Source organism: Oculina patagonica, chromosome 4, assembly GCF_052425735.1.
Source record: "Oculina patagonica isolate OP01 chromosome 4, crgOcupat, whole genome shotgun sequence".
Classification (NCBI taxonomy): Eukaryota; Metazoa; Cnidaria; class Anthozoa; order Scleractinia; family Oculinidae; genus Oculina; species Oculina patagonica.
In genome coordinates, this window is record NC_135761.1 from 5,761,619 (window position 1) to 5,789,456 (window position 27,838).

At 38.8% G+C, this 27,838-nt stretch overlaps 1 protein-coding gene and 1 pseudogene across 2 annotated transcripts in view; both read right to left on the reverse strand.

Annotated features, from left to right (window-relative positions):
* LOC144651176 (uncharacterized) overlaps nt 1-27,838 on the reverse strand; it is a 57,039-nt gene that overhangs the window by 10,140 nt on the left and 19,061 nt on the right. Inside the window, 19 exon segments of the mRNA XM_078511067.1 lie at nt 193-330; nt 1,203-1,308; nt 1,496-1,585; nt 2,013-2,204; nt 2,896-3,200; nt 10,689-10,926; nt 10,928-10,974; nt 11,303-11,332; nt 12,703-12,919; nt 15,050-15,147; nt 16,545-16,628; nt 17,870-17,896; nt 18,549-18,701; nt 19,070-19,441; nt 20,452-20,602; nt 21,551-21,633; nt 23,135-23,212; nt 24,737-24,823; nt 25,549-25,908. Of these exon segments, the coding sequence (XP_078367193.1) occupies nt 193-330; nt 1,203-1,308; nt 1,496-1,585; nt 2,013-2,204; nt 2,896-3,200; nt 10,689-10,926; nt 10,928-10,974; nt 11,303-11,332; nt 12,703-12,919; nt 15,050-15,147; nt 16,545-16,628; nt 17,870-17,896; nt 18,549-18,701; nt 19,070-19,441; nt 20,452-20,602; nt 21,551-21,633; nt 23,135-23,212; nt 24,737-24,823; nt 25,549-25,908 (2,856 nt within the window).
* LOC144651215 (uncharacterized) lies at nt 4,409-10,297 on the reverse strand (annotated as a pseudogene). Its single transcript, XR_013570271.1, has 2 exons — nt 5,103-10,297; nt 4,409-4,944 (listed from the first exon to the last, which is right to left on the reverse strand). The product of XR_013570271.1 is annotated as an uncharacterized LOC144651215 (transcript).

Genomic DNA, 27,838 nt, shown 5'->3' on the forward strand with positions numbered 1-27,838 from the left:
GTTTGATGTAAAATTTGCAGTTTGAAGTGCATGTGAAATTTGTGATGGTCTCCGGGTTATCTGAGAATAATCTTTGTAAACAGTTCTGAGATAACAAAGATCTTATATAAATGCTAGAGAGATGTAAATTCCAACTGCAATCCCTGTAGCTAAAAAAAGTTGCCTTCGGCCGTGCCTACAAATAAAACAAACCTGCGGCCATTTCATCGAAGAGTTCTTTATGTACAAATACACGGTCCAGTCCTTTCCATTCAGGGTCGAGGTCTTCATAGTTAGGATATTCTACTCCCAGTGCTGTCTCATCAGGCAGTCTTGTCTCCACACCCATAGCTGTAATTAGAAGACATAAAGACGTTCTTTTTAAAGGGACGCTCTCACGTTGGTTTTCCTGCTTTTGACTAAAATTGGCGAGGCACTATAGCTCGTACCAAGATACATGAAATGCGCCTAGAACATCAAGATGAAGATATAAAGTAAATTGTTGTTGAACGGAAGAGGGGAGCCGTTGTAAGTTTTTGCCTTTTATTCAGGCCAAAAGGGCATAACTTGAAAAATCAGCCTGACGTTTTCAATTGCAAGTTGAGATCTAACGTTCCTGATAGCATCACAATAATATCACTTGTTTATAGCTTTAGTACACTAAGATGGTAATTTTAACAACACTAGACCACTTTAAGTTTTTGGGATCTTGAATTTTTGAAGTGATGCTCGTGACAGTGTGACTTTAAAATAAGCAATATTATCATCCCTATGTATGTTTCGTTGACGGCAGGTTTACAACTACTGGACTTTTGGTGCAGAAAACGCCAGTCAAAAAGAAGACTAGAGGATCCAAAGCACAGTTAATGAAAAGATACTAAAAGCAAGACCAGATACAACTTTGTATTTGCAGGAACTGATGAGTGGCTAGGAATTTTGAATTAGACAAAACTGTATTCACTTTCTTCCAGATAGTTGGTTTCTCTATATCTTCAAAAATCAAAAGGCGAGCGAAACCGTGGATCTTTGTTCCGTATAGCGAGGGGGGCACCTCTAGTCATATGCAACTCTAGACAAATAGTTCTGAAGTTTCGTGCGCATTTTAGAATTGACGTCATACCGAGTATAAGATGCCTGCATGGATCTAACATGATTGCTATACGGTTTAATTGGATAAAGTTTCTATTTTAACACAAAAGACAGCTATGAAAATATTCCCATACCAATATTTTCGCTCTCGATGACTAAGCTAGTGTTATCGCCGAGTTGTTCTCCAATTTTCAAGCCAAAGTTTTCCACCATTTCCAAAACCTGAATTTGAGAGGTCACCTAAAACATAAAAAAATCCGGAAACTTAGAGCATAAATAATGACAAAATTCTCATTCAGAAAGTCTTGTGTATAGAAATTCCTAAGCAGTCTTTTATTGAGAGTCCCAAGCTTAGTTTTCTTTTCTAAAGATGTATTTTCGCAAGATATTTCCATACTGCTTCTATTTTTAAAATAATCACACGTACCATTTCCGTGTTATTATCCTTTTGTGTTGGTACTCCCCAGCTATCGACGTTTTCCTCTGACAAAAGTGAGCTTGCAACCTCAAGAATGCTCTAAAACGGAGCAGATACATTATGTAAACATCTAGTTAAAAATGCGCTTTGGGCCCTAAATCGCAAACATCACCAAGCCCCCCATTTTTTCTACTTTCGTGACGTCCTGCAGGATTGCACTATAACCCAGGAAAAAAAACCCACACGACAGAGCTGCAAATCCAAATATATCATTAGTAAAAAAAAATCCAACTTTTCAGTGGGAGTAGGAAAAAACAAAAACAATACAAAAACAAACAAAAAAAAACAGAACAATAGCAACAGGGCTTGACTTAACATATCTTTTTAAGACGTAATGGTAAGTCAAAAATTTAAAAAATTCCCATATTCGCAGAATACAAATCGTCAAGTGGAAGTTCTTTCATTTTTTTTTCTGCTAAAAAAATTATCGAAGTTGTTTTTATTTGTTAATTTTCCTCCAACTCACCTGTCCAAATTTCTGCCGTTCTCTTTTGTCTTTTGGAAGCAAGCTTTCATTGGAAGTGATTTCGTGAAGGATTTCCAGGGTGACTTTCGTGTCTCCACCATTCAGCTGTTCCACGCTTGTTAAGTTTTTCAGTTTTTCCACCACGCTCACTACGTTCTCTTCTGTTATTGTTACATTTGCGATTTCTTTAAACTACAAAAACAAGAAATTAAAAGTAACACATTTCATTTTTTTTTTTCTCAAGCATCTCAGCGGACCGGAATCCTCAATCCTTGAACCTGATTGGCTAATTGCACGCGCTCCAGCGGTCCGGATTTTCGGGTACAGCTTTTCCCAATACGGACCTCCCGGCCGAAAAATAACATATATAAACGGGCTGAAATAAAAGTCTGCGTGCATACATCTTCTAACTCTAGAAATAGGTGACGTCTGCGCATGCAATAAAAGCGGTTAAATTTTTTGTGCATCAACCTCTCGAGTAAAATCACACCAGTGGTTTAAAGTGGTTTAAAATGGTTTTACAGTGGTTTTACAGTGGTTTTAAGTTGTTTCATTCATGATAAAAAGGCTTTTTAGACTTACTAATTTTATACTATCTATATTGAAAATACAGTATATTGAAAGAAACCCACTTGCGTAGAAACACGCTTTTAGAGAACATCGAGACTAGGTGCTGCTAAATAGTTTTAATCCCCAACAATAATTCGAATAGTACTTACTAGATACGCGTCAATAAAAAACGAAGAAAGTGGGCTTATTGATATTGTAATCGGCGAATACTGAGAACAAATGAATTAATGCAAGGTCAAAATGTACTGGTTTTTCTTAACTGAAAAAAACGATTTAACATAGATTTTCAAACCCTTTTCAAAATGAAAGATACCTTTTGCGATGGTTCAGTAGGTGGTCTTGTCGTTGGTTCCTTGGAAGGCGCGGGCTCTGTTGGTGCCATTGTTTTCGTTGTTGACGATGACGACGATGTCGTTGTTTCTGTCTTTGTTGCTGTTGTTGTTGTTGCTGCTGTTGTTGTTGCTGCTGTTGTTGTTGTTGTTGTTGTTGTTGTTGTTGTTGTTGTTGGAGTCACTGACGACAAAGGCCTTTCTACCACAGAAGTCTTACTTGGAAAAACTGCACTGACTACTGGTGTAGCACTTCTCATTACCGTGGATAAAGATGAAGAAATGTAACCTGGATGGAAATAAGATTGATACCTAGTTGATTACGGCATAAAATACACTCCACTTTTAAGGAGAGGTGTTGACGAGATACGCATGTGCCAGTTGTGAAACAAACTTAAGATAAAGTCAAGGCTGTAGGACAAAGAAACTTTTAAGGCCCATCATAGATATATGGCTTAACATTGCGCGCAATCTTGCGCGTAATCTTTAAATTGATATCGTGCGTCCACACATCAAAAATTGTTGTGCATGTGCAATGTTGCGGAAGTAAATCTCATAACAATCATCTCATTTTGCAACATTGCTTGCATCAATTCAACGTGTGTCTTCCATGCAACATTTATTGAGCGCAATGGGGTGACACAAGTCTCAGTCATAAGTGAACTTCAGAGTACGAGTACGAATATTAATCCCGGCACTTTCGTTCCCAGAGCCCTCACTCCTCCGTGTTGTTCACCCTCGAAAAGACCACTCTCGGTACGAGATTGGTGTGAAATGTTATAATTGGAAGCGTAAACACTACTTTACAAAATCGTACTCGTCCTTCGATCAAAAGATCCCTATAGCTATTTCCTTCCTTCTGGCTGTCCAATATGTTACCCAATTTTTTTTTTTCGAGTCTTCGGCACTGAGAGCAAAAGCACGAAACAACTGAGATTTTAATTATTCTTCTTAAATAAAATTATTGTTCAGGTTACCGTCGTCATCAGTGTTGTGCGAAATGTCATGGCTTTTGGTCAGGTCAAGTGGAAAATGCTGCGCGCAATGTTGTACTTTGTGACGGGGCATAAAGAGTCATGCAGTGCAATAATCATTTTTTTTTTGTTCATGTCAAAAGCACCATCACAAAGTTCTTGTCTAACAAGTACGTAAAATAAGGTGACCTCGCTGTACGACCTCTTCTTTGGACAATAATTTCGTTAGTATGACCACTTTCTTACTACTACGTAGTTAAGAGAATTTCCAACTTCGTCCCAGGCTTTTTCAGGCGAATAAATCCAAGCTGGCGAACATCTTGGATTTGAACGCCTGAGTGACCTGGGGACGAGGTTGGAAAATTGCGATAATTATTTTGTCGGAGCACGGAACATTAAAGTGATGTTAAAGGCTTAATTATAATAATAATAATAATAATAATAATAATTAAAACATATTTATACAGGATGACCATTTCAGTTATAAAAACTCTATCAACATGGGTCCTGTGTAAAGTTTCTTAAGTTTGTTCTGATATATAATATTTAGATAATTAAAACAAAAAATTAACTAACGTTCTTTTAATAAAACTTTTTACAAAATGGCTTAAGGTGAGATCAAATTAAGGTGTTAAGAAAGAAAACTGCGAGAACTGAACTTACGTAATGTGGCGTTCCCCCGTGCAGCCCCAAGGGGGACGCCTCGACATTTATTTATTCATATTTCAAAAGTTGTAGTTTAGTGTTTCGCACAGTCTAGTTTCGCATAGTTTCGTATAGTTAAACGAACTCTTGTTACGTCCGTCGTTGATTTATCCGGAATTAGGGGTAAGTGTCTCAGTCTTGTTTTGTTTCGTTTTGCTGTACCTTCACGAACTAATACTAGAATTATCCATCATTGTTTTGCAGTGATTTTACGAACACTCGAACTGTAAGCCGTCAACTGCTGGACGCAAATCGAACTTGTACAAATCCCCCATAAATAAACAGTCAAAACATAAGGCAACAGTTTCTTTTTTCTCGTTAACTTGTAAATGAACAATAAGGTGGAAATAATGACTAATATTTTCTTGTTTCAGAATTCTAATGAGAGAACATTTCGATATACAGTTAAGTATAAAAATAAGCGAAAATAAGCCACGACGTTTCGAACTCATCTTGACGGTTCATTTTCAAGTGAATGAAACGTCGTGGCTTATTTTCGCTTATTTTTATACTTAATATTTTCTTGTTTCAATAAACAGGAACTTTTATTGTAGCCATATCGAAATACTGTGGCACTAAAAATCAATCGTTAATAGTTTTATCATGCTAATTATATTTCCTAGTTCTTTGTTTCTTTTCACAGTAATTAAAATTCCTTTTATTATTAATATAAGAAAAACTCAAATTGATTAAAAAAGCAGATTCATGGCTGTTATTTTTTCTCATTGCCATCTATATTGGTACTAGTACGTACAAAATTTAATCTCGTTTCCATCAAACAAAGAGTAAAGTTTCTGAGATATTATCAGATTTATGGAAATAAGGCTATATGAAGCAATTTTCTTTCTCGAGTAACATTAAAAAGACCAAACACAGCTTTTGGCCAAATGATAAGATAAAATGGCACTAAAGAAGCTGAGCGCGTACAGTTCGTTTCTGATCATGTGCTCGGAGTTAAATTAACCGATTTTAATACTGTTCCACAGAAAATGAATGAATGACATAATTCTGTCGCGACGTAACACTTTTCACTACAGAACCAAAGGAATAAAAGGCAATTCGCAAAGCAACAAGAAATCGATCTTATTTATTTAGCTGTTGAGGCTGTTAAGATCTCACTCAAACACATTAAACACTAATGTGTTTTCTGCTACGTTTGAAGATTTGTCTAAATAAATCATTGCTGTTTTAGCCTTAAGAGCCTCTCATATTGTTTTGTCAGCCACGCTGGTTGCTCCAAATACCAAACACTTCTTTGAGAGTCTTCTTCACGGCTGCGCGAAATTCCCTGATTCTCCAGCAGAATATAATAGGATTGATACTGGAGTTCAAAAACATCACAGAGGTGGTGAAATTGAATGCTAAGTGCATCGAGTGGCTACGTCCAATCAACAAGAACAGAATTGACGTACATATTAAAGGGAGATAACACAACAGCATAAGAAACCAAATAACGAACATGTTGTAAAATGACTTCTTGAAATGTCTCATTCTAAATCTTTTCCTAGTCCTGTTAATAATTTGATTGGCATTTGTCATTTCATTGTTTGTTGAGCTTCCAGTTCCAGTGACAGTAATGGCTGGCTTAGCAGTTGCTTTATCTTTTAGCTCTAATGTTTCTTGGCTTGACGCAGGCGTTTGTTTCTCTGTTATGACGTAATTTTGATTTTCGTTCTTGGTTTCAGTTGGCTTTTCTCCAAGGGTGCAATTTTCTCCTTGTAACTTATTCGTTTTCAAGTTGTTTTGATCATCGCTCGATACTTTTAAAAGTTGCATTTCGGTCATTTCGAAATCTGAATTACTATCTCGGTTCTCCTGACGCAATTCATTGCCTGCCCTCCCCTGCTAGGAAATTTTTGCTTCTTTGCTCTGCGCGCGGAGAATTTTGACTTCCTTCCTCTACTCCCAATGTACTTATTGTTAACTCCACTCCAAGGTCAAGTTTTTCAAGGACAGAAATTTCTATTAGCGCTGCAGTATTAGTAAAACCTGGCGATTCAAAATGTTGATTTTTCTGTGTAGTTTTCTCACTTTTAGATGTAATGTCTTTTATTGACACATTTTCGACGCATTGAGGCAGCTCCTTGCTTCTGCTTTGATCGTTGTATAGCGCAATTTTCATTTGTTCATCTAGCTGCTGGACTTCTAAACCCTCGCTTGTAGTAGGACAACCATGATTTTCAAAGGAGCCGCTTGTTCCCTTTTCTTGTAACTGTTGGTGATGCGATCTTTTATGCTCGGCAATTTTCGTTTCTCCAGTCGTTTTATTCACCTGGCTTATTATCAAATGTTGCCCCTTTTTCGCGGGTTTCCGTAGCAACGCCTTCCAACTGTTCCCTAATTTCTTGTCCATGAAAAGAAGTACCTACCGAATCTGTTTCACCTCTGTCTGTGATCGAAATCTCGCCTAGCTGATGACTCGAAATTTGTCTCTGGTGATAGCACACGATTTGAAAAATCCTCACATAAGATAATAGCGCGATTAACAGCGCCAGAGAATTCGCGAAAACGAAAACGGTGTTCTGGGCGTCGAGTGCCCACTCAAACATGGATGCAAAAACGAAGCTGAGCGCCAACAAAACGGCAATCAAGATAACAACTCTCAACCGAGTCACAATTGAGGAGTATTTCATGTGTAGAAGAAGCGCCAAAAGTCGATCCAGCGAGATTGCTGCCGCGGTCCAGAGCGACAACGATGTCAAGAGATAGGAGAAGAAGTTGAATACAACTCCGGCGTAGCAGGACAAAATAGAAAGTGGATTTACCAAATAAGAAATCTTGTACATCAAGTAGAGTGGTTCAGCTACAAAACCCACGCACAAGTCCGCGAAGGCAAGGTTGACTAAAAGAAAATATGACGGCTGTCGCAGGAATTGAGGCGCTCTGCACAGCGATACCAAGATCAAAACGTTCCCTATTACTGCTGTTACACTCAGAACGAACATAACAACACAGTTGAGCACATATGGAGTGAACAGATCGCCGTCCTGCGGCAGAACTTTACTCAAATGAGCGCACTGTGCGTCGTTCATTGCTGGCTGGATGGAGGTTGCTGCTCTAGTCACTGTACCAGTCGTAGAGCTGTTCATTATAATACAATGGCTGATTTTACCATATACAATGACAGTTTTGAATTTGCTTTGAAGAATTGCCAACTGAGTACCTGTTACTTTGTTAGCCGGACAATTTAAACCCGGACGCCGCTCAGCAAAAAACTGTTCGGGTTCGATTCAATTTCTACTTCAGATTCAATCATATCCGGAATGCAAAAAAAAAAATCGATTTTAACCTTCAGGACATCTCTGTTGCTAAGGAAAAATTCTCCTCACAAAATCGGCCATCTGGTGGACTATTTCTCACCACTTCTGACACCAGATTCAAGAAAACCTTGCTCTTTCGATCAGTTGTTTTTCCTGAGGGAGTGCACATCACATACAGCAGTTCGGTTTATTACTTCCAAAAATTGTGACCGTGACTAAAGAGGTAACGGTTTAAATTAAAATTTGGAATACTTTACTTTGAACATCAACTCTTGCGCCGAACATCCGACAAAATGAGGCATTTAATTGCCAATGTCATTCAAGGTTTGCTTTTGTAAATTAAACATCGAGCCCTTTATTTGCTGAGGCTGATTTTGGTAGCTTATACTATCAACGAATAGCATTATCCATTCTTCGCGAATATCTCAAGCTTCCGGGATAGTGTTTTCTCACAAGTTTTCTTCCCAAAGTATACAGTGAGCGAATTTAAAATATGATGTATTCGAATTCAAAATTTGAAACCTTTTCTCAAGAAACTAATCAATTCACCGAAGACATTAAAAGTAATTTTATCTAAAGATCCGCTCATTTCGCTTAGCCTGACTAGAGTTGACATGTTGTCAATCAAAAAGTTGTATGAATTATTACCTACAAGTTGACAATTTCTAAAAGCAACATGCTAAATTCCTAAACCAAAAGGTCTCTTTTAAATTGTTTAGCGACTACCTCATTTCTTACTAGCTACATTCGATTGAAGAAATGTTTCACACTGACGAGAAGCAAATTAATGTAGTTTTTCTCCAAGCAAGAGGGGAAAATAAAATGACACTTTTAATCGGTAAGTAGAGCTGATCATAAACAGGAAATTTGAATTTTGATTAGTTTTAAAGCCCAACTGGTGTTGTTTTTAATGTTTCTTAGAAGTGAACTGAGAGCCGAATTTTAAATCGCTCAAAACATAAATGAGCCTTAGGGGTAACGTTTTGTTTGGCTTGCTTTTTTCCACAATTTTAGCCTTGCTTTTACATTCATTTTCAAGTCATAAGTGAGAGGGGAACAGCGGTAGAACTCGAGTAGAGTATATCTTAAATGAAAGCATTTTATTCCTTGCGTCAAGTACACAAACGATCAATGAAAGCCGCCAGGTGCGTACTGTAGTCCGAAGAAAAACCAGACTAGTTTTTATCGCGCGGAAAAGAAACGCGTGATGAAAGACGACCTGTTTTGCGTTATCTAAAAGGGAGATGCGAAACATTTTGAAAGGGGGGGGGCGGGCTCACAATATTTTTATTATAAACGAGCCTGTGGAAAGAGAGAAGTAAAATACAAATTGACCTGCCTTTACAGTCTAAAATTAAGATCCACCGTAAGAAATACATACACCTACACAATTTGTATAGGGCCCGATAACTATCATTTTATTTGGAGATTCATAACTTTGAAAGCAAAGTCCCTTTTAGTCAGCCAAATTTGATCAGCTGTCATTAGATCGATTTGGAAAACACAATTTAGATCACTCGCGTTTTCTTTATCAACTGCTGCATAAATCATATCCCATAAGCTACTCAGAGTTTTCGACAAAATGGGATTACCTTCAGTAAAATCTGACTTTCTTTGTGATCCAGTGTGAAATTTTGACTATTTTTTCCAGGATACAAAGAGATCCGATCTAATTGACTTAGTAATTACTTTGCGCAAAGTGGCGTATAGTCGTTAAAATGAAAACAGAATTTGAAGGTTTAAGTGATTGACAGTGCTAAAAGCCGCGACGAATTGGCGTCGGTGAAAATAAATATCGCTAACTTCTAAAACAGTCTTCTAATCAAACAGCTGATAAAATCGGAAGTCTTCTACTTGAAGTCAGTTCTAGCCAAACTTATTTTATTACTACTTTTGTGTTTTTACTCGTACTCGGATGAGCTTTTGAGCTTCTTGTTAAATGCATTAAAGATTATGAAAAATCTATCGTCTATTTAATTAAAATATTACAAAAGCAAAGCCAGAAAAGCGATGTAAAATTATCGCTGGCTGACAGCTTTCATTAAGACATCAATTAATTAACGTAACCGGAATCAGTTGAAGTGATGTTTTATTATTATCCCTTCTCAGCGATGTCATTTGTGTTTGTTGTCTTTGTTTCCAGGGTGACAGTTGTCGCAGCAGTTGGTTTTCAGATTTATAGCCTTTCCTGTGACCGTGTGACAAACATCAGTCAACAACTTTGGTCTCGTTCATTACCAGATTTTACTGAACTTTTGCACGAATTGCGTACCTATTTTGAGCACAGTAAGTGAGTGATATGGATAAACTAAAAGGAATTGTCAAATGTGTGTTTTTTCTGACATTCCAATTCTAAGTCTACTGAGAACCTCAGCTAAATCACTGGAAAAAATAACGTCTATTAAACACAACACCATTTCCCCACAATCTACCTTACGTAAAAAGATGGCGGCTGTACATTTTACCACAATACCTTGCGAACTTAACACAGCAAACAGGACACAAAGACAACAACGTTTCTGCAAGATTCGTCCTTGTACTAACAACATTGTTCCTGCAGAGTTTAAAGTTTTAGTGTTTTGCTGTGCGTTTTTAAAAGCATTTTTAGCGTTTTCGCGCGCATGGGCTCCTGGTAATTGGGGTAAATGTACCAGACGCCATCTTTTCGGTATGGTTGATTTCTTCCGCCTAGGCAGTGCAGATTAACTCTTTTATGCATTTAGGTATCTCACTGAACCTTAAGAAGCAACTAGAAAATATGTGAAAAATGTTCATAAGAAAATAACTATGCCAGAAGTTCTACGAAAGTTCATTATTATCAACACATAAACACCTTACCTGTCTTGTATGTGCTGAAGGCCTGTTTGCCTCCACAAATAAGCGAAGAGTTTGACCAGCATCTGATAGAGCATAACGTTTCGTTTACTTGGTGTGCAGTTGAGTTGTCATTAGTGCATTTGCAGGTTTTATTTTGAATTAAAGCCCATTGAAATTGCTTTTTACGACATTCTTCGATGCATCTCGAAGGCGCCGCTTCGTGAGCTTTGAGAACCATATTGTGGGAAGACGGAAAGTGGAGCAGCGCTATTTACGCAGCCTGCGTAGTTTTCTTTGTCTTCGATAACTGCGGGAAAGGAAAGAAAAAAGTCAGAAATGAGAGAAATAATCACGACCGAGTGACTTGTGACTTCAATTTCAGCTACAATGTTAAACAACCTTTATAGTGTGAATCCAATTCACGAATTCTCGCCTGGCCTACAAAGAAGGTATTTTATACTGATGTATAGCTTTTCAACCCCAGTATGTGATCAAGGCAAATCTTCTGGTTTACACGTAAATCAAATCAACGATTCATACTCAGTTGCATAAACGCCTTCACTGAACTTATTTTCTTACAACAGCCTTGTAAATCTTTGTACACAAAACTGTGTATCATTATTACAAAAACATACCCGGTGCTGGAAATCCGTATATCCTGGTCCCTGAATAGAGTAGAGAAAGACGAAAAACTTTTTCAAACAATGACGAACTAAAAACTTTAAAGAAAAATGTCAAACATTCGTGATGAAATGAATTGAAACTTCATTCGTAATCACTAAACATTTTTCTGCGCCATCATCGCTCATCGCTTTTATCAGCGGTGACATTTATAAGTAAAAAATTATACAGTGGATAAAAATGTTCTCCCTAATTTATGCAGGAAATTTTATCATTCATTTGCAGTTTCACATGTAAATTAACAAATTTGTTTCAATGCCCCTACTAGGCTTCCAAATTTAGTTACGCGCCGGCACCCCGGGGGGGGGGGTACTCCCTATAACGGCCTATACGGGGAGGCTCCGCCCGAAACGGGTACCTTTTTCGGGCTTCAGGTATATAAAAGGGTAGGTATTTCACGAGTTTAAGTATATGAAAGGGTATGGAAATCTGTCATTTGGCTATTTATAAGGGCCTTTAATTTAAATATTTCGAACAGACGCAATTTATGGCTGTATTATTTTAATTTATTAAGCGTTACATAAAAATGACAAGAAAACGTGCCATTTTAAGTCCACGCCATGTCTCGGGGTACCTTTTTTCAGTTAAAGGTATACGAAAGGGGTACAATTTCTGTCAAAAATGGTATATAAAAGGGTAAGGGGTTAGAACTTGGGGCGGAGCCTCCCCGTATAAAACTTTTTGGAGTACCCCCCCCCCCTCCCCGGGGCCGGCACTTGCACCAGCCCGTCGATGAGCACAAAAACGCATCGTCATCAATTGGAAAACATTATCGCGAGGAACACGCTTTGGCCCCTAAGGATCTAACCAAGAATTTTTCGATTTTGAAGAAATGTAAAACGAAGTTTGATTGTCTTATTTTTGAAATGTTTTTTATCCACGAACTGAGACCTAGTCTCAATGTACAATCTGACTCTATACGTGGGAAAGTTTTTAAATAATATTTATTTATAAGCTTTGCATGCCTTTTATTGTTTTTAGCAACTACGTTGTAAATTCTTTTTACTTACATTTTTACATATTTTTACTTCATTATTATTTCTCACACATTTTTACCTCTTTGTAGCTATATATATCTATGCAAATTTTATTTCTTACACTTGGCTTGATAATGACCGACTGATCGGTCGAAACGTCGCTTGTTTTTACCATTAACTTTTATTGTGAAATGTTTTAAAAAACCCTTATTGATAACAATGCACTATGGCGTCAAGAAATTTCAGCAACATTAAACATGTGCAACAAAGTCTGAAGCATGAGAGGACATGCCACCCTTACACAAGGCTGGAAATTATTAGAATTATAATCTTGTCATTTGATTTCCCTTGCAAGAAATACAGTTATAACAACATACCGTTTAAAACCACGAGGCCATTATCTCCTGGAGTAGTACCGTCCCCTCCCTTAGTGTTTACAAATGGAGATGTATGGTTCCCCATCAATCCCTCCTTGAAGAAGATCGCAATAACGCCTCCTCCACCTCCCCCTCGGGAAGAATTATTGTCAGAGATTGATGTGACTGCATCTGATCCTTTAGCTTCTAGGTTTGCATTGTCAGCGAGGATAACGTGCTTCAAAAAGAAAGAAATGTGAGAATGAACAAGAAGGGTACGCTTTTTATGTAAAATGGAGGAAAACTGGGTGCTTCGCGACTAATAAATCTTACTTTGAAGGTTGTTATCAGGGAGGAACATGCAAATACGTGGAATGTAAAGAAAAAGAACAAACAACAATCCGCCACAGTAACTGAGACCATCATAGCGTAGTACAATATAGTATATGCATGCATTGCGTGCTTATGTCAAATCTTGGGCAGTCCAAATAGGTCAAATCGCCATATCACAGCTTATTTAACGTTCAGTGATATTTGTTATCCATATTTATGGTAAAGCCTGGTTTTCACTAGCGACGCAAGCACAAGCGCAAGCACAAGCACGATCACGCAAAATGGACAAATTTTAATCCTTGTGCTTGCCACTTGCCGCAAGCACAAGCACAAGCACCGACATGCACTGCACTTGTGCTTTTGCTTGAGTCGAAGCCGTTTTCACTTAGAAATAAGAGCTGTTATCCTTGCACTTGTGCTTGCGCTTGTGCTTGCGTCGCTAGTAAAAACCAGGCTTAAGGGCTGCAATTTAAACATTGATAGCGTACGGTGTTATCATTCATATCTTTATTATATTTATTACCCTCGTTAGCTCAGCCGTACTGTAAGATTTAAATCCTTTTTTCCCATTATACAGTTTATAGCGGGTTCGCGCCGAAGCATAACTTAGAAAAAGGTAAGTCAGGCAATAACTTTTGCATCCTCGGAGACCCAGGGGCAGTTATTCGGGGCGACGGGCAGCTCATCGGGACGACGGGATTTTCGGGCGAACCCCTGGGCACTTTCTTTTACCGAACCAGTTCCAGAAGCGTTTAAATCCCTTCTTTCTGATTGGCCAGAAAAACAGTTTTTCTGGTCAATCAGCGAGGTTGAGCAGCACTTCACGGGTGACGTATTCTTACACGAAGTTGTTTTTCTCATAGACTAGTCGTGGTTGCTCTGCCCGTCCATCGGATGATTTTACGTGGAGAGTCTCAGAAAAAAAAAGCCTTACACGACTGCCAGTTCGACACTGTTAGTTGCGCGCTTTTTAATAGCTATTCGAGTAAACAACAATTATTTTTTCTCCTCGGTCATTGAACGACTTCTGGAACTTTTCACAGTTTGGGTACTTCGTTGCACGGGCCACGCGTTAGCGAAGATATCGCTGTCGTCACCTATTGTTATTTTGTTGCCAGCTTGACTGTTGAAACAAAGGGTTTTTTGTTTTATTGGTTTGATATTTAAATAACAAAAACAAAACAAGTGGTGATCGCGTATAGCTTTAAAAAAACTAATTTGTTTCCTTGCGCTATGCTACAGTTAACATATTCCCAGGCCTCGTTGTTTTGTTTTTGTTTTGCTTTTTTATCTGAGACCCACGTAATATCATCCGATGGACGAGTCTATGAGGAAAACAACTTCGTGTAAGGAGAAGTCAGAGTCGCTCTGCTGGTCAACCTCGCTGATTGGCCATAAAAACTGTTTTTCTGCCCAATAAGAAAGAAGGAAGAAGATAAAAAGCGTTCTCTGGTAAAAATATTTTAAAAATTATTAGCTTTCGACAGCCGGACTGCTGTCTTCGACGGATAACGGATTGAATCCTGGTATCGGATCTTCAATATTTTTAAGAAAGAAGGAGTTTAAACGCTTCTGGAACAGCTCGTCCCGATGAGCTGCCCGTCGCCCCGACTAACTGCCCCTCGGTCTCCGAGGATGTAACTTATGGTATGGACTTCTCACTTGATTAACTAAATACTAGTTATGCAACGCTTTCGAGTGGTATACTATGGAATATCCCACGAGTCACTTGTATTTTCTCGGTATACACACGAGCCTTTAGGCGAGTGTGTATGCCAAAAAAATACAAGTGACAAGTGGGATATTCCATAGTATACCACGAGAAAGTGTTGTGTAACTATTTTATACCATGTCATAGAAAATACGCTCACTAAATTTCATCGAGAATACAGTCGCAGCGCACTATGGGAAGGTTGGGTTGAATACCGTCGAATATACAACGGCTTTCCTGTATTCTGATTGGCTGTATTTTCTATGGCATGGTATAATAAGAGGTATGTACATGTTTTTGCTTTTGTTTTCTTATCTTAGTCACCTTCATGGACTGAAGGATAATGGTTCCTCCGCTGCTTCCACCGCTGCTTGACTTCTTAAAAATCGACAACGTGTCTCCATTGGCGCGGATGGCAGCATCTTACATAGAAACAAATACAATCACCGTAAATACTTAATAAATAAGCGCCCCTGTATTTCCAGTTTAATATAGACCAAGGGAATTCATTTGAGGGGAAGCAATTATTCCTAATTTTTCCCAAATCGTAACCAGATGAGCATTTATTTTTTGTAATATCATATTATCAAAAACTCTATTCAGTCCCTTTAGACCTTTTAAAGCCTGGTTCTCATATGATCGTCCCGATCGTCTCTGTCGCTTCAAAAAGTTTGCTTGCTCCAATCACCTCAGACTTTGCAAACGACAGAAGCGACAGAGACGATCGGGGCGATCATATGAGAACCAGCCTTAAGAGAGGGGAGGCGGCGGCTTTATAGAAAGGGTGGCTTATTGGAGACTGGGGGCTTATTTCAAATCATATATCGTGCAAGGTACATAAAAGAGAATTAAAGATGACTTTTACTTTTTTAATGCTGTTTGGTAACTTGACATTTTCTCGAGATAGAAACAATAATAAGTAAATGCGGTGAATACCTTTAAAAGGGTTAAGTTGGCTTGTTTTCTTTTTCATTTTTTGTCATGATTTACCTTATAAGGAAGGGGGCGGGGCCTATTAATGAATTGAACTTCCAGACGAGGGGCTTACTGGAGAGAGGCCTTAAAAGAGAATGGAGGGAGGTTACTGAGCCTTAACGGTATTTCAGTATAAACAACGACATAACCGTAGCGTATAAAGATGTCCTTATTGTTCTAATAGTCATATATAGCTTCGCGAATTCAATTTTCCAACCTAATTATCGATTTTTCAGCACTTCAGTATACAGTACAGTGCAAATTAAACTTATCTCGTCAGAAACTCTAACACGATCATACATTTTTATGATAAGAGAGAGAAAACAACTGGCAGAGACATGATCTATTCGTTGCTCAAATTAAAATCAAATTGCTGTTCGTTTTCATAGTGTTTAAATCCTATAACACGACAAGAAAAGCTAATGGGATATTTCAATGGGCATTCGTGGCGAGCTGCAAGAAACAGAATTCGAGTTATCGGGGTAAATTTGAACCAAATGTTGATCGAGGGAAACGAAACTTAGTTCGAGTTAACGGGGTTTTCGAGTTATCCGAGTTCGAGTTAACCGAGTAAAAATGACTGAAAAGTGGGGTCAAAACCAAGCTGAGGGAAATGGAAGTTTGTTCGAGTTAGCGGGGTTGTTCGAGTTTTCCGAGTTTGAGTTACCGGGGTTCTACTGTACTTGTAAACAGGCCAGAAGGCAACACCAGGCCGACACTCATCGAACAGTATTGTGGGACGTCCCCGAGAAAAGAAAAGCGTTATATTTTACGTGATCGCTCAATATCTTAAACGGTCACGCAGGAGATACCAGTAGTCTGCTTTAACATGTCGGATACTTACTGATGGTTAAGTTCTTCTCTGTGTAAATTTGAATAGCTCCTCCACCGCATGCTACAATTGCATTTGGGGGATCCTTTGTGGTACCTAAAACAGACGGCTACTAGTTAACTAGACTGCGAGAAGTCGTGGATTGTCTCAAGAGAAGCGAGATCCGCCTGCATGCGCGCGTATAAATGGGGCAAGTGCTCGCGCGAAATCTGGAGGAAAAGGTGAGAAAGTAGACTGGATGTGAACTTGAAAACCAACAAGAAAGTATTCTTTACGGTTAAGTTGCATGTTACGTCTACTTTCCCTGTATGGATCATTTATAAATTAACCTTCTGTCACGCTGTTTAATCGAAACCTGTAAAATGCAATCTTAACTCAAGCAAATTAGGAACAATTTTTCAGAAAACAGGATGGTGGTCGTAAAAATATTTTGTTCAAGATGCAAACTGCTTTCTAGACTGAAAACATTTTGTCTTCCGTCAGGGAAGGTAGAGAAGTTAAACTCGCACAGGAGGGCCAATGTCCACGTAGAAGAAAGGGTCTGAATGGGGTTTAGTGTTTGGTGTTATTTGCCCATAATGTTTAGTGTTTGCTGTTACATTGGCCAATTTTTTAATGTTTACTGTTTCCGGAAAAAATACTGTTAAGTGTTTGGAGGGTTTCCATGAAAAATTTGAGCATTGTAAATACTTAACTGCTCTTCAAATATCGGATAAAATCACTCATGAACTTAGAGAAAACTTTCGTATTCCACCTCGGAAATCTTTGGTAGTCTTCGGACATCTTCGGAAGTCTTTGGAAATCTTCGACAGCCGGTCTTCGGTAGTCTTCGGAAGTCTTTCGAAATGATCGGAAATCATCGAAAAATTAAATGGCCGAAAACGTTTTCATATACTGAACAAAATAATATTGACCTTTTGGAACCGTTTTTGTTTTTGTTCTAGGTGAAACTTACTGTTACAGTGAATTTTTTACTTTTAGTGTTGAAATGCCTAAAACTTAACTGTTTTATGTTACAGAGCCAAAGCATTTATTAAGTGTTAAGTGTTATCGAGGCACCACCATTCAGACCCTCAGATAAACCTACACCGGAGGCGGGGAGTGTGTAAAAAGTAAGTGTGGTATTCATGCATAGCGTTACGAATGTGCTGGTTGTGAGCTTAATATTTTTGTATCGCCATCTAGTTTTTGGTGTTAAAAATCAAAATATAAAATGGCAAATAAATGTGAGAGGTTGATTAAATGTCAGTGTAAAAACCTTGAATGCAATTTGAAAATTAGTGATTCATAAAAACAATGTTTGTTTGTTTGTTTGCTTGCTTGTTGTGGACACTTACAATCATTTGACGAGCAATTCGATGTTCCTGTGGTTAACAAAATTAGAATTAGCAAAGAGATGTTCACCGAAAAGCTTCTTTGTCCCTCAGCCTCAACAGTGGTTGATTTGAATCCTCCCCTAAGCTTTTATAAAACATACTAGTCACACTAAAGAGAGGTCAAGTCAACCCATTCTTTTTAGTGAGACACAACCATTATAATCAATTACCTAAGAATTCGAGCTCTAGCCTTTAATCTCTCTTATCCAACCCCAGCTTTCAGACGGAATAGAAAAAGTGTTGACTGTTTTACAAAATTGTCGACATTGAGAAGGAATTTCAGAATCAAAGAATATCCATTGCTTCTTTTACCGCGAATACGTTTAATAGATATGCCGTCACAATTTTCAAATATCCTTTACAGCCCTTAAAGTCCCAAAGTCAAACCCCAAAACCTCCTTAGTTCAATTTGTTTGCGTGGGAAAAATTGATCACGATCAGGTCCCTTATACTCATAAACAGTCCTTATGGTTTAATTTGTGGCGAGATGGTTAAGAGTGAAATAGAAGAAGTAAAATAAAAGAGTGAAATGAAGAGACTGGAATGATCAAAGGATCAACAAAATAAATGAAGTTCTTAACTATATATATTATAACTCCAGTGATAAATATTTGTTTGTTTGTTTGTTTTGTCTATTTACCTGTGCTTCCACCGATAAGCTGTATATCAGGATGTATTCCATAAGTGTTGCCGTAAATTTGCCCTGCATTATCCTCAAACAATAATCCACCCTTCCCGCCATGCCCTGCACCAGCATTGGCACCAGTCCGTCCGCGCCCTGGGCCTGCTCCTTCTGATGAATAAAAATAAAAATAAAACATTTAAATTTTTTACTAGTAGGCCTAAATCAGAACTATCGATAATGTTGCGTCAGAATGTTGCTATTATTTAACAATTATCCTGCGAAATCGCGCGGAATATCACCTGATACTTAGCCGACGAGGCAGTAGGCCGAGTTGGCTAAAATCAGACGATATTCCGCAAGATTGAGCAGGATAATTGTTAATTAACTGTAGCTGTGATTTTCACAAAATAATTGGGTGTCATTTCTGTCATTTCCGCTGTCCGGCCCTTACCTTTACCGACCTGTAGCCGTATACAAGTTGTTGTTGTGGTATGGGGATTTTGCAATTGATGCAATTTTTAACTAGAGTGCATTACCTGAAGGTTTTAAGCCACTGACGCAAAATCCTCCGACAATTTTTTCCTCGTGCGTCTTATGTTCTCCCACATTAATATCCACACCAATGTAGATACCCTCTGTACTGGATATAGAAAGTGAGTGTGAACCCGACAGCTTAACCTCTGCAGAACCGTTGATGAGTATTGGCGTTTGAAAGTCAAATTTCGAGACGTTGTATTGTATTGTATTTCCGTCTGGTAAATTAAGAGTCCTTGTTTCTATTTCACCGTAATACGAAAATGCCATTGAGCCGTTTGTCGACAACTTGTGCATCCATCTAGCATTGGTGGTGTCAATTTCTAAGATTCCTTGCTGAATGTACTGTACTTGAAAAGTGTTCGCGGTTGAAACTGAAAAGGTAGAAAATGAAATTGTAAAAGACACCTTGTTTTGAGCAACTTTAAAGAGTGTTAACTATAGTGTCTCACCAACCCACCCTACAGCAATTTACACCAGTTCTTTCGAGTCCCCTCCTCCTCCCCACCCTCTCCTCACTAGAGCTGGAACTAAGAAATAACGTGGCGAATGTCAATAGCGTAGAAGTTTTGCAGGAAGTAATGGACTGACTTGGGCTTGGGAAAAACTGAAAAACTATTGTTAGCGGCTACTAATTTTAGCGATTTTTGCGAGTTCGGCTAAAATCGCTAAATTTAGTGCTCGCTAAAATGTCTCGGCCAAATTTAATACTCGTTAAATTTAAGTTCCTCCCCTCCCATCCCAAAGAGAAACAAAATAAGCACAGTCGACTTGAAAAATTCTTTTAAAAAATAGATGCCGGTAAATATTTCTTTCTGGCAATGCAAATGTTCGCTCGATTTCAAGTGAGTTTTTCTTTTACTGAACATTTATTTCCATCTTAGCTATATGTTCATTAAAAACTGGTTTAAACAACCTCACTAACTTTTAAAATATTTCGGAAAATCGCTTAATTAAATAGTCGCTAAATCTTGCTCTGAAAAAAACGCTGAAAATTAGTAGCCGCTAAAAAAAGTAACTTTAAGGTATACATTTTTTGACTGATGGCGGGGAAAGTTTCTATAAACAATTTGACTACACGCTCTGGTTTCCTAAGGGTAATGAGCATTGTGCATGCTCTAAAAATCAGACTTGGCTAGAATCTACGTTGTTGGTGCTGACCAAAAGAAACGTGGGCTCTCGGACAAGATCGAGGATAACGGCCACCTTCTCTACTACGTCTCGCAATTATTTCGTCGTAAAAAAACTCGAACTCGTAAATCAAATGGTAATTGAAGGTCGAAGAGGAAACCGACCGACTAAGACTGAAAACTAAACCGTATCTAGAAGTTTATCTTCAACAAATGAGTGATGGAAATACGTCATAAAGCCTCTGTGAACTTACCCAGGATATTGACAAGACCAACTGTGTTACCAGTGACGTCAAATTTTGAGTCGCAGAGTCCTTCGACATCGGCGTCACTTGTAATCTGGATCACACCACCACCGGCTAGTGAACCACGAGCAATCAGTAGACCTTCTCTTTGCAAAACAACCTGAAATACAAAGTTTGTTTGCAACAAAAACGATAAAAACAGTAACAACAAACAACTGTTAACAAAAATGTGGGAGACGCGATGGCCTAATGGCTTGAAGGAGCTATGTCAAGGGAATTTCGCAGATTTTTGGTCTAAACTGTTCTGAAATATGTGGTAGGCAACTTTACCCATGAAAAACATTATTTATCTTTGAACATTTAACTGAAGAGATAACCTTTATTTGGGAATATAAATCAAAATTCGGCTATACATATCGATTTTTTTGAAGGCGCGCGGAAACTATTTGAAAACGTTGGCTAACGTTTTCAAATTGCAATCCATTTCCATCCAAGCCATCCGCAGCCAAACGCGCTTTTAAGCCGTTTTAGTGCTCTAAAACAGCAATTGTGAATAAAAATGGTCCATTGCTTCCAAGTTTCCTACGACACAAACATAAATTTTAGCTGTTCATAAAACTGTTAAAATCCATACCGTAGAATTCCGGTTATAAGCCCTGGGCTTATACAACTTCGTAAGGGTTTTTGGGTGGGCTTATAAGCGGAGGGGCTTATATTCGGGAGGGCTTATAAGCGGAAGGAAAAAAAACGTTTCGAAACGAGCCTCGGGAGTGTTGATCGAAATACGTTTTTAAGTTAAAAACGCACAAAAAAGCAACATTTAGCCCTGTTCAGTACTGTCATCCGGTAGAGGGGGGCTTATATCTGGGGGGGCTTATAACCGGATGTATTTTTTTGTTTCCAGGTTGATGGGCCTATAACCGGGGGGGGCTTATAAGCGGGGGGCTTATAACCGGAATTTTACGGTAGTCCCTTTAATCTCAAGTAGTGCCAGCACAGAAAAATGAACAATAAACATATTCACAAGCATCCTTTTTCGACAGGGCCATTAATAATATCAATTATTCAAAAAAAAATTTACATGTAGTAAGAATTGTTATCAGCGCACCTTGTTGGCATGTAACCGGACAGTGCCACCCATGGCGCCAGCCTTGGCAGTGTCTGAAAAACCGTCGGCTGAGATGGTAGCAGCTTTACATTAAAAAAAATAAAAGAGGTATCAGTTTCTGCTTCGAAATTAGCTTCTACTTTAATGGCCAGGTAGAGCTAGTCTCGGATTTTAAGTAGCGTTAAGGTCGCGGGGGATACCAACAGCATGAATAAATTCATGAAGGGAAATTTTGCTTGACCTGCACCTTTTAAAACGCTTATTTCTCGGCTGTTATGGGTGCGATTAAGCTCAAAATTTACAGACATACAGAAATGATGAAAGACTATGAATGTGATCTTTTATTTGGTAGATTGCATTTTACGGTGATGTTATAGCCTCGTTAGTGCCAAATTGGGAAAAACATGATTTTGTGGCAGAGTTTGCGGAACGAGTAGAAGACAGCACACTGCGATTTTGACAAAAACTAATCAGTCAATACCTCTAGAGTGTCATAACAGAAGCGGATTTTTTAATTTAAAGTTTGCCAGCAAGTTATGGCGGTTTAAGTACGCAAATTTGAATTTAATGTCTTCTACCTCTTTCTAAAAGCGCTCTTTTAAAATTCCGCTTCTGTTATGACACACTACAGTATTCATAGTTTACCTATCTGCAGTGGCAAGTCATGAAGTTCTGTATCCGCGCTGTATTCTCTGCCACAAAATTGTCGGAAAAGTCCAAACTTTGAGATTTCCGAAGGTGTCCCGACCTAAATACGATCATTTTGCCAAGGAGAGATGTAATTATGGTAATTATATTCCACGCTTTTATGGTGAGAACAATGCGTTTTCAAAAAGGACACGATTGTTTATGCCGAATATTTTTGTGATTACTCTGAGTACACTAGTTGCAGAAATAGTCAAATATAAATCAAAATAAGCTCAAAGACTTCCTACAATCTATATGAACGTATATCGCTAAGTGTTGTTTTAAATTGGTTAAAATATCAAAGAAACAGGGATTTTTTACAAATCACGCGCACGCGCCCATATTTTTCTCCAGTCATAAATATCTCGTAAAGTTGTCGATGTGAGTCGTTGTACTTCGTGCATACGCTTTAAATAAATGCATAATGATGAGCCTAAGGTGTCCCCCGCGACCTTAAATGATAAGATAACGTCAACATCTATATGCAATACCATACAATCTGCCTGCTTCAGTTAGAATGGTTTTCATCGACCGAGTGTCATAAAACCAAAACTGAAGTAATCACTCTGGACAATCACAAAGTACACAGAAGATCTATTGAACTAATAAAAACACGCAGCAGATACAGTATGGGGCCCATACTGTACATGTTGTCGCACGAAACGCGAGAAAACATGTGTGAGTGAGTCATGGTTGGTTTTGGTTTTACTTCTGAATGGAGTGAGAGAGTGGCACGAGATTTTTAAACCAATTACTAAGCATAGTAGTTTACCATACTCGTGGTAAATAACAATATCAGGACAAAGTTATAGAACTTAATTTGTAACTTACAAAGCCATGAGACGGAAGCAAGTCGGATAAAATTATCATTTAACTGCTATAAGTCATTTTGTTTACCTAAGACAATCGCTCCATACTCTGCTTTCAGCTCCAGGGCCCCACCTCCGACAGCTTTCATTGCAACGTTTGCGCTGGCTGCATTTTGAGAAAAGAATCTTTTGTTAGTTCAATTGCCTAAGTAATTGGTTTGCGAGAATAACTTACAGCTATTCACCGAAGTGACGTAGAGTTTGTGGCTAGGCAACAATGAGGTGAATAGTTGTTTTAGTATAGTGAGATAAAATAACCCATAAAAACGGATACAGTCAACTCTCTCTAAGACGGACACCTTCGGGACCGGCCGCAGCTGTCCGTCTTAGAGAGGTGTCCGCTCTGTAGAGAGTCGAGGTAATATGACACCAGTAATTCCGAGATAACAATGCAACAAACCTTTGCTAACTTTGCTAACTGCAACAAGACTAAAATAATAAAAGGACCGTATTTGCTTGTTAAAGCAAAAATTGAGAGCTTCTACGCAAACTGTAAAACTAGTACTATAAGTAGAAGACTACCTCTTTAGTGCCCATACACGTAAGCAGAAAAGTAATGTTTTAGGTTAGTAAGCTTGGTATACACGTATCCTTAGGTCGCTGACTAACTTTGCTTTAGATCAATACGAAGTTTGGAAGTGTCTTCACTAATAAAACTTGATAAAAAAAAAACACTTCTCAAGTGTCCGTTAATGATTTCAAAGTGTCCGTTGTCCGCCTTAGAAAGATGTCCGTCTTATAGGGAGTTTGGTTACAGCAAAATGACTGAAAAACGGCAGGGACTGTCACCAGGTGTCCGTCTTATGGAGGTGTCCGTCTTATAGAGGTGTCCGTCTTATAGAGGTGTCCGTCTTATGGAGGTGTCCGTCTTATAGAGGTGTCCGTTAAGAGAGAGTTGACTTTAATTTTAAATTCATTTATTTCTGTCAACGATAACAATTTTTATGCGCGAGCTGCTCGGAGGTCAAAAGCAACGGATATCCGGAGTTTGAGAAGTCAATCTGAGCACGCAAACAACGCTATCCACTGTTTTAGTATATACTAAGAATTGATGGTGACTCAGAAAATGTACAACCCTCTTCGAAAACGATAGTACAGAGAAGAGTCTATACAATAAATTATTTCCTAGAAAAATTGTGGAAACAGCAATTAGTATAATCGTATCTATAACAAAATTCTCGATTTTGATTGGTTCTGCGCGCGCCTATTTGTCGCGTAATCGGCGCGCGATCACGTGGGTGTCCAATTACAGGTATCCAATTTGAGCAACTTCAAATTGGATACCTGTAATTGGACACCTACGCCATCCGCGCGTCAATCACGCGCATTTGAATGGGTTTTTTCTTGCTGTTTTCTAACTTTTTGTGCAGCGAATTGAATTTACCTTTGACTTTTTCATACAGAAAAGGTTCCTAAAGACTTCCCAACCTCGAATTTTGTTATTGACACGATTAATTAGTAATTGGACCTCGTGCCGTACAATTCAGAGAGTAATCGTGCTCGTAACTTCAAATCGTCCTCGCGCTGCGCGCTCGGCCGATTTCGAAATTACTCGCCCGATTACTCCCTAAATTGTACTCCACTCTGTCCAATTACTATTACTAAGCAATTAAGATTTTTGGCTACTTACAAGATAAGCATACACTTCCTCCTAACAGCGTCTCAAAATCCCGTCCATACAAGTCAGCGGAGGTACAGTTTGAAGTGTTTGCAGGACCTGAGTGTCAAACAAAACAAACGTTACGAGCACATTCTATTTATAAAGGACCAGGGCCGTAACCAGACTTTTGGCATAGACGAAAATTGGCGACCGCCGACGGCGCGAACCCAAACTTTTGTCTAGATGTAAAAAACGCTATTTTCAGCATTTTTACAAGATATTTCTCTTGGAAAGTCAATCTTGTTCAGCTGTAAATTAATTTCGCAAATAATTAAAGGTTTTCTTTTTTAAATTTGTGGTGTAATTCTAGAAGAGGCAAGTGCCTCGTCTTGCCTCTTGCTAGTTACGGCCCTGTAAAGGACGTCCTCGCTTTTAACACGCAAGCGTGCACAAAAGTGCGCCAATTGCAAGATGAAGTTGGCGACCAGGTGGGATACTCCCTATAGATAGCTTTGGGACTTACTTTATTATTTGAGAATAAGCGAACAGTTTGTGTTATTAGATTTTGTATCTTTATAGACTTATGAGTTAGAAAAGGAAGAAAAACGCGAAGCGGGGGCATTATCTGGCACCCTCATTCAAGTTTACGACACTAAACATCGGACATTATCTATACAAAGCTATTTTTGTAGGATGCCAGCGGTGCATGCTTCTTAAAGTACATCAGCTGCACTTTTTTCTGTATAGGTAGGTGCCCTGTGGAAGATAGCCCAAAATTGGGGAGGGTCTCCTGTAATTCAGTTTAAAAACACTGTAGTCTAACCCGTGCACTGTTTCCCTACCTGCATCTGCGCCGTCGGATAAAGTCTTGACATAGCCTCCAATACTCGTCTTAACAGAGCTCCCCAAGGAGAGCGCTGACCCGCTGATGTTTAACGGCGAATTGATTTCAATATTCCCATGTGTGCTGACCAGAGAAAGTGCTCGATGTCCACTGACCTTTACGCGCACCTTTTTGCCGATGAATATCGACGACGTAAATTCGATTTTGCAGACTTCGTAACGCCCATTTATATGTTGGTTTTGCTCTGCGAGTAGGTCGAATGTTCGGGACTCGGTGCTGCCTTTGTATTGGTTTCGAGCCCATGTCATTTGACATGTTGATGTGTTGATCAACAAGTCCATTGCTCTGTCGAAATACACTGCAAATAAAAAGAGAGATGTTGTTGTTCATCATCTCTGTTGAATGCAACACCGGCAACATGCACAATTTATTTTTGGCATCTACAAAAAGAACCATAAAACGTAATTTAAAGACTCTCTATTGAGGGTCTTCCTTGAAAGAAACCCCGGAACATCTGCACTGAAATTAACAGTACAAAGCTCAGTGGCATTTTTTGGCTTCTCTGTACATAACAAACGCGGGTCGATGTAACAAACGGGCTCGCGTTCGAAAGGTGCGTTGCATCCAATATTCGTTATAAAGAAGTATGCCTTTTTGCAAGATTCTACTAGATACTCAACATATCCGACGGGTTTAAATATCGGGTCGTACTGGATACGGTTTTTCAATCAAAATAGACATTCCGGTAAACTTACACCTGCTCAACAAAATATCTCAACGTTTTAACGGCCTAAAGTTACCGAATTTATTCGATTATGCGCCCAACTTGGAATAAGCGCCCGCCCTGAAGGTAGGAAAAGTTAATAAGCGCCCAGCCTCGAATAAGCGCCCACCCACCTCCCCCAAGAAACTAAAGTCCACAAGAGGAGTATCAATGAGATTGAAATCGACTTACGTAGTATTACTAACAGACTTCCCCGAAGACCGAGTTTTGTTAGTATTTTACAGAAAGCTTCAGTGAATAGTTAAAATTCTGCTTTGGTACATTATCAAGGTTGGTTATTATTTGTTGTTTTGTTGCATAATAAATAATAAACTTGCTACGTGCTGAAAATGGTGAAATTTTATAAGCGCCTAGCCTCGAATAAGCGCCCACCTCGAATAAGCGCCCACTCCCAAACTCCAAAAATTTAATAAGCGCCCAGGGTGCTTAATCGAATAAATACTGTACTTTTAGATCTGCTCCCTAGATGTCTCAGTTTGACGAACATTGCACCATTGCAATAAGCCATTCATTTGCGATTACAGTAACTGTTAGACTGCAAAACAGTCGTTTTTTTCTCTAAAGTTGTTGGAAAAAGCGCTTTTCGAAGGCGCGAAGCGCTGATCGTTGAGGCGCGATGCGCCGATTCTCGCGAGCCTCGCACGCCCGTGTGCGATGCCAGTCTCACTCACAGTTTTGACATTGACTCCAGACCTCTCGCGCTCGTTCGAAGACCGTGCGCGTTCGCAAAAGATACGACTGTTTTGCAGCCTAAGTAACTGGGAACATAGAAAAAAAACTCTTCACATTGCTGAACAGAAAAAAATAGCATGGCAATACTTTATTTCATTGCTAAATGCTATAAAAATCGAAGGCAAAACTAGGAATGCTTACCGGCCATTTACCGGAATGGACTGGTTGATGACGCTTATCATTTATGATTCAGTTTTCGTTTATTGTTCGGCCTTACAGGGAAACTGGAAACGGGAGAAGTGAGCAAATGGTACAGAATTTTCCGACGGTTCGTACCAAGCGAGATGAAAGGACTAAAACGTAGTCGACAATTTCCGAACGGATTTTCCAGAAAAGTTCTGTTCCACTTGCTTTCCAACCGAAATTTGCGAGATTTTTGATTAAATGCTAATAAATCTAAGAATTACAAAGAAAGAAAGGAACTTCGACGAGCATTCAACGCGCATGTGCGATTGTTTGCCAAGCGGTCGTGTTTCTCAAACGTGCGCAGTATGATAGCTGACCCTGATTCCCTGATCAAATATTCTAGAACAAATTATCCTACCGAGTGAACGTCGTTTCTGATTAACGTACAGCGGGTGAGCATGACTTGAAGTCGTTATTTGTCGAAACCCAAATTATTCCGGAAGTTTATATTTTAAAATTAGCTATATTTCGCATACATTATATGACCATTTTATATGCTGCACAATGTCAATAATTAAATTGACATCAATATCTCAGAAATAGCTAAAAAGATCATCAAAGAAAAAATACAACGGATGATATAAGA